At 38.7% G+C, this 7,262-nt stretch overlaps 1 protein-coding gene across 2 annotated transcripts in view; it reads right to left on the bottom strand.

Moving 5' to 3' along the window:
- CCNY (cyclin Y) overlaps window positions 1–7,262 on the bottom strand; it is a 46,430-nt gene continuing 39,168 nt past the window's right edge. The window contains exons 8-9 of one of the 2 annotated variants that reach the window (XM_010182986.1): window positions 5,147–5,309; window positions 1–185 (exon numbers count right to left, since the gene is read on the bottom strand). In XM_010182986.1, the coding sequence (XP_010181288.1) occupies window positions 69–185; window positions 5,147–5,309 (280 nt within the window). In that variant the 3' untranslated portion in view covers window positions 1–68. The remainder of the gene's footprint in view (window positions 186–5,146; window positions 5,310–7,262) is intronic. The other variant, XM_010182987.1, reaches the window with a different exon arrangement.

Here is a 7,262-nt window from a genome sequence, read left to right as displayed (position 1 = left end):
CCCCAGCCCACCCCAAAAAAATGGATGGATGAAATAGTATGTCCGTAGGAATATTCCAGTCTCCTCTGTTAGGAGATAATAGCAGGGGACCATCTAACCACAGTCAGATTGTCAGCACTGACTGACCGCTTCTTTGCAGCTTTCCTGAAGTCCTTATATTTATCTTCACACAAGCGGGAAATGGCCTGTAAGACAAAAGAATGGCAAAACCTCAGTTGCACTGACCACAGCAATACAGGTAAAATAAAATCAAACCTGGATTTCTACACATAGCTAGAATTACAAAAAGTCACTTCATTAAACAAAACACATGAAGAGCTTCTCCCCAGATCCTCTTACTCACTTCACTGGTCTTAAAAGAAAGAAACACCCTGCCACTGCATTGCCCGCTACAGTCAGTTTGGAAGGACTCAGTGAGCAGATCCCCAGCCTTTTCCTTACAGGTTAACCATCACAAACCCCATTGCAGTGGCTGACAATCCTTACCCACTGCTATATGGTAAACATAAATAAAACAACTGTAGAAATTGTAAGTATATTTGGAGAATTCATAAAGAAGATGGCTCTTATTGTTTTTATTTCTTAAAATTTTCTGGTATTTTTCTCCACTGATAAATGGTCTGGCAGAATACTCACCCTGTTTTTCCAGAGCTGACGTTTACCTGCCTTTCGAAAGGAGATGGTGCTTTCTATGTGATCAGGCTATCTTATATGGTGCCAGTAAAACAAACAAAAAAATCCCACCAAACCACCATCAAGAAACCAGTTGCTACTTTTCAGCTGGAACCTGAATCTCCTTTTGTTAAGACAATTCCTGAACAGAGTTTTCTTTCTTGGTGCACATGAAGAGAACAACAGAATAAAATAAAAGAAATATTCCTGTTGCATTGGAGACCATAACTTAACTCGCTTATAACTGCTTAATAACATTTTATTTAGTTTAACCAGGAACTCGGACTAAGAAAGGTTATGCAATTCAATCGGATTTCAAATCCAACAGAGGAAAAGAGTTCAATCATGGACTCATGTGCCAAGGCATGGCTTGCAAATAGGTACAGAGGTGGAGCTCAGCTTCTTTCAGCTGCCAAATCTGGCATCATCTTAGACATCTAACAGCCAGAGAAGGTAATCACTTCCAAATTGCCTGTTTTGCAGGAAAATTTCTGTTCTGGCACATGGTCAGAAAAAACGAATTTTTTCTTGGAAGTGGCACTTAATATTTGGCATCTCTGGTCTCTGGTGATTCATCATATGGATAAGAAACACATTCACTGTTGTTTAAAGCAATCCTCTATGTAAAGAGGCCTCTTCATTTGCAAATAATTTACAAATTTTACATTTGGAGCCTATTTGGCAAGTTAGTGAGCCAACCTGAGCTTAACAAATGGGGAAACAAGACAAAAGCTGAAAATCGTAAATATTTATTATTTTCCTTCAGCTAAAATAAATCAAAACAACTTATAAACAACTTTCTGTCACCTGATATTTCTGTTGCTTTTATTGCTAAAAAAAAGAAACCGATTTCTCACAGTTGCAAGGGACCGTTTCTCACATTAAATCAAAATATTCTTAAAAACAGCAACAGTATTAAATCATGTGAAATTCTGTTGGACTTGACTGTAATATCTGTAATCACCTAGAAAAATGCATAAATATGTATTATCCCTTTATATATATGCACACAGAACTGGAAGCCAGTTCCTCTGTTCAGTCTAGATGAGACTTTGTCACTGGTGAAAGGAGTGGGTAAGGAGGGGAGAGAAAGGCCACAGTATAAATTTTGGCTGCGTGCATATGTTTGTGTAGGGCAGGAAAGCAGCAGGGCTGGCTACAGCTTCACTGCTGGGAATGCACAAAGGCTCACAACTGCAAGTGCTGCAACTCCCCAAAAAATGGACAGACGAGAGAGAATTTTTAAAAAAATCACTAGGACAACCAGAAGTTGTGATGATGGGGGTTCTCCTTACTTTATGGAAAATGAAAAGAAGAGCCTAGCCCTGACAAAAGAGCAGGGGAGTTCTGTTCTCCCTTCACTTCTTGGCTAAGAGGGTCCTGAACTTACCAAACACGCAGGACACAATCAATCATTGTGACAGCAGGAAGTTGGAGGGATATAAAGACATTTCTCTACTTAAACTTTCATCTTCTTCTCCTCTTTTTGGTCTGTTTGATCTATGGACTATACCACTTTAGGGTCAAGAAAACCCTTTGAACTATGTGCTCAAGCGCTATCTGAACAATAAAAAGCTCAGACAACATACAGTCAGTTAAATCTCTTACAAAATCTAGTCCTGAAATGAGCACAATGCTAAGATCACAAGCAGAAGTAGGGTAAGCATGTTTTGTGGACTTACCCCAAAGAGCAGAATCTGACTCATATTTAGCTCAGTACACAGGAGAATAACCAGGTGTGAGAGTAGGAAATTACAAAATAGTGGATTATGGTTGGATACCCAACAGGCTTCCTGGCAGAAAAATCTCCCATATTAAAAAATAGTTTCTCAGAAGAAGCAAAGGAAGCCTTGACATTTGACAAAATTAAAAGGAAGGAGAAAACACACTACAACATATGCCTGTTGGAACAAACAGCATTGGCAGGTGGACAGACTGGATGATCTAATGAAAGGTTATTTGCCATTTTTAACTTGCATGATTCCATACAACAGGAACAAGAAAAAGAGGGATTGTGAAAATGGTTTCTGGCCATTAGGTGGACTAGTCTAACAAATTTAGGATGCTTTTAGGGCATAGGCTGATGAAAAGTAAGGAAAAATTACTTTCATATAGTCATCTAAAAGACATTTCTGCCCTTTTTTTTTTTTCTCAGCACAGGTATGTCAACCTCATGATATCTGCAGAAATAGCAATGTATATTCTGCTATGTCAGATCTAATGCTCCTGCTTTAGTTATATAAAAGAGCTTGAAAATGCAAAAGCAGCAAAAATGCGTTATATTATAAACATTTCTCTATGCAAGACCTTTTCTGATTTCCAGTGTCGGTAAATAAGTTGTTTTAAATCTTAGGAGCGAGCAAGGTCCTTTCAGTTTACCAGACAAGGCGAATCCTTCCACTGCATACATACACTTGCTATGAGTCTGCCGTCTTTCATCACCGACTGCAGCTTTTCTCTCAGTACCAAAAATACCACAGCCTGTGTGGTGCTACATGTACTCCACCTGACAATCCAGGCAGCTGTCTTAAAAACAGAGAACTCCGGGCTGAACAGCACATGAGAGACCTAGAAAAGTGCTGCAGCTGCATTTTGATAACCCTTGGCAAGCTAAATGCTTAACTGTGCTCAAGGAGCTAGGCTACAAATTATGCTGTCTACTAGTTTCAAGGGCACACTAATGACAACCGAGTACTGCCAGGGAACAAGGCAATTCCCATCATGTTTCCTTCCTTCTGGCCCCAGGACAGAGGCAGGAGCTGTAGACCGAGTTGGTTTCACAGCAGATACTCATCCTCTTCCCTAAAGAAATCCTATTTGGCTAGCAGGGCTACAGCCAACTTCTGCTAGCAGCACAAAGCACCTCCAACATGGCAAAATTTTTCATAAGAAGAATTTACTGAGCTTCAGTAAATAAGAGTTTCAGAGAAAACTATTCCATTATTTGTTTTTAAATATGCCTTCTCTTTACTAAATACAGAAGAACCACCAGTATTCTCTGGGTATTTACAGTAACTTCCTATTTTCTTTTCTAATAAGGTTTTAGGAGCTACTGCTGTTACCTTCATTTGTAACCTGCTGTTATACATTGTGTGAGAGGTAGACTGACAGTGCTGGGAAACACTGCATATTAAATTATCTTCAAAAAGGAACTAAATTTTAATATATGTAATGGCACTTATTATCAAGACTCACCATCTAATAATTTAGTAAAATACCTCTTTTAATTTAAGACTAAAATCCCAATGAATTTTTAGTTTTTAAATTTTTCTTCCATAGAAGCAAAATGTGATGCAAGTTTACATCATACTCCATACACAGAATTAAGTTATATTCTTATTGGAGCTATCTGCAAAATTTAGAGAGAGTCTTTAGAAAGAATCAGAAATGTGACTTTCATGAAATCTGCTTGGATTCTTTCTCCACCGCTTTCTGTTCCCATTACAGTCACAAACAAGTCAATTAACCTTCCCACGCACCATTTCCCCCCACAAAAACATGCACAGGACTGCCTGCCTGTTTCACAGGAGCACAGAACATGCAAAGCTCCCCCTAACCCACAGGCAAAAAATCGCCAGTGCAAATCTGTTGCGTAATTAAAGACATGCCACGTTAACAGCATTCAGCATCTAATGACAGTCTTCAAAATCAGTGACAAAATGTGTGCACGCTCATGCAATAATGCCCCCATTTGAAAAAATTCACATCCAAAAGCCCAGGAAAAACTGATTCCAGTCTTGCAAAGTGCCCAAAATTGGCTGATGACTTTAAACTGCTCCTGCGTCTGTGGGAATTCATAGTGCCCTGCATTTCACAGGTCCAGACCATCCGACATAGTGCTTTCTGCACATTCAGGTCTCATAAGCATTCATGATTTATTCACTAAAGGTGCGTGCTCATTTCTGTTTTCCCATTGCAGAGAATAACACCAGGTAAGATAACAGGCTTGGATCCACGTGCAGTGGAGCAGTAGCAAGTAACAAGCACATGGAATAGTTATTTTCAGCACTACTTGTTAAAATTCTTTTAAGGTAGATAATGAGTTTTAAGAAATCAAATGAGCACACAAAACCAGACTGTGTACAGTCATTGTAAAACTTGTGGATACTTTCACAAGATCAAGTCTGGCAACGGGAACTGAAAAGGAAATGGAAAGCAAGACAAGGTATGAAGCAAATCAGGCCAAAAAGCTGTCCCCATGTCCATGAATACCAAAAGCACAAATGAAAGAGTTAAGAAAATCAGGGCACATGATATTCTAATATCTTATGGGAATAGGTGATCCTATTCTAGTGTAGGTGATCCTGCTCTGGCAGCGGGGGTGGACTAGATGATCTTTTGAGGTCCCTTCCAACTCCTAATATTCTGTGATTCTGTGAATATTTGGGAATAGATGTGAGAAGAGAGAAACAACACAAAAATTTCAAATCCTCCTACATATGAATCTCAGCAACCTAAAAAGAAAGTGTCTTACCTCGAGTTTATATGCCCTGTCCCTGCTGAGGGGCTCCAAAGGAAAACTCAAGTTATTCGCTTCTGCCAGGGAACGCAAATCAAAATAATACTTGGCATAAACACTGGAGGGAACATTAATATTGAACTGCAACAGCTCAAGAAACTGGCGTTCCAGCTCATTCCTGTAGAAAGAAGATAAATGTGAAAACATATTTCAGAGCGTGCATTCTGAATGTAATTTACTTTAAATTGCAAATGGTAAAAACCAAGTTCATTTCTTGTTGCTGCCAGACCCAACTATCCTCGCCTAAGATTTGACTTAGTCCGCACCAGTGAGGAATATGAAAGACACTGCACCTTGCAGCTGCTACTGCAATGCCAATCAAATCGAGACACAAACTGTTGCGAGTGGAAGGGCACCTTTATCAGTTCGGCTAATACAATCCGAGAAAGAAAAGCTAGCAGGAAAAAAAAAATCTTGTAGTTTCTGCTGTACCTCCACTAGGTGGATCTGTAAACACAGCTATGCACACTCAAAATGCAGACATGCCCTAAATTTGTCAGACTTCTCTCATAAATGCCGCAGATTACTCTAACACTTAAATTACTGGAGAACTTATTTATCCTCTTCAGCCTTCCATAATCAATCATTTAGAAATAGTCATGGGAAACCTGGATTTTTCAGCATACTCTCTTATCTTTCTTTATGAACAGAATGAAGCCATTTTTCCCTATGACATGCAATCAAAATTCACAGTGGTGATCATTTGTTTTTCACTATCTAAAGGAGATGCATTTGTCAAAATACCTGATAGGAAGAGAGTCCTATTTGAGCTCCAACCGCAATAAAACTTTGGTACAGCAATACATTATTACCTACATGAGTATGTTAAAAAGTATGTTAAGAAATAACTAAATCAACAAAATTAAGGACTGGAAAATTTCATAAATTGCACTAGACATCCTACATAATACTTATGCCAGGACAAATGATCAAAACAGTTATTTCAAGATATGAGAAATAAATAAATGGGTGGTAAAAGCTGTACATGTTTGCTGAAGAGTATATGGACAGCACTCCTGTGTTACCAGCAGGTATTGACTGACTATGATATTCCATTTAAGTTACATTTTGAATGCAGTGTAAGTGTGCAAGGAATGTGCAGGCAGTTTGCAACAGAAGAGGAAGGATCAGAGAACAGAAAGTACTGCTGTAGTGGTTTTTCAGCACTGAATGGTTTCTCTTTTTGCTCTTTACTCTTACATCATAATCATTGTCTTTCCTTACCTTCACACTCTGCCAAAATTCTGTGTATAAATAATGATAAATATTAATTAACATTAAAAGACTATCTAAACACTGGATATGGACTATTTGGCATGAATTCACACTGTTGAAGAGTCTAGCTTTTAAAAATTTCAAATTTAAAAAAATTACATTTTAAGACTTCCTTTTATACTCCCAAGATTTTACTTTCTGCAAGCTAAGCCTAAAGGTCTATGTTAATGGATAATATAAAGACTGTTTAATGGAGAAAGACATTGGCTGTACCTCTTTTGAAGAGCATCTCCAAATCTTTAAGAACAATATTTACTCTCACATTCTTACTATGCCCTGTTCCCAGATTTGAAGGTTAGATCAGCAGAATAACTACAGCTGAGAAAGAACAAAAAACCCCAGGTACTTCTGATTTGAGTTAATGTAATATAACCAACCAACATACCCTTCTTCCTCCATACATCCACATGAGACTGCTTTAGCATAGCCTTTCCTGTGCCCACTCCCCAAATTCATACAGAAACTCAAGGTAATGTTGCGTGGCTACAGACACACACTGCACTTCAGCCCTCCCAGTCCTCTGTCAGCTTTCAGGCACAGCTCAATGTGCTGCTGGTGACGAACAAAACCCAGAAAGGTCTGCACGATGCTAAGCAAGATGCAGTTTTGCTGACTGATTCACAGCAGCTGAAGATTTTGACCTAGAGGTTTTTCTGCCTTATTAATAGAGACAACGAAAATCCCCATCCTGTGTAGAGCTAGACACCTTGAAATCATAATACCATAGTGTCCCCAACCACCCGAAAAGTAAGAAAGAAAAAATTCCAGCACACTAGGGATAGAAGAAAAAAAAAAA

The sequence above is a fragment of the Mesitornis unicolor genome, unplaced genomic scaffold, assembly GCF_000695765.1.
Source record: "Mesitornis unicolor isolate BGI_N332 unplaced genomic scaffold, ASM69576v1 scaffold33884, whole genome shotgun sequence".
Classification (NCBI taxonomy): Eukaryota; Metazoa; Chordata; class Aves; order Mesitornithiformes; family Mesitornithidae; genus Mesitornis; species Mesitornis unicolor.
This window is presented reverse-complemented; position numbering and strand designations above follow the sequence as displayed.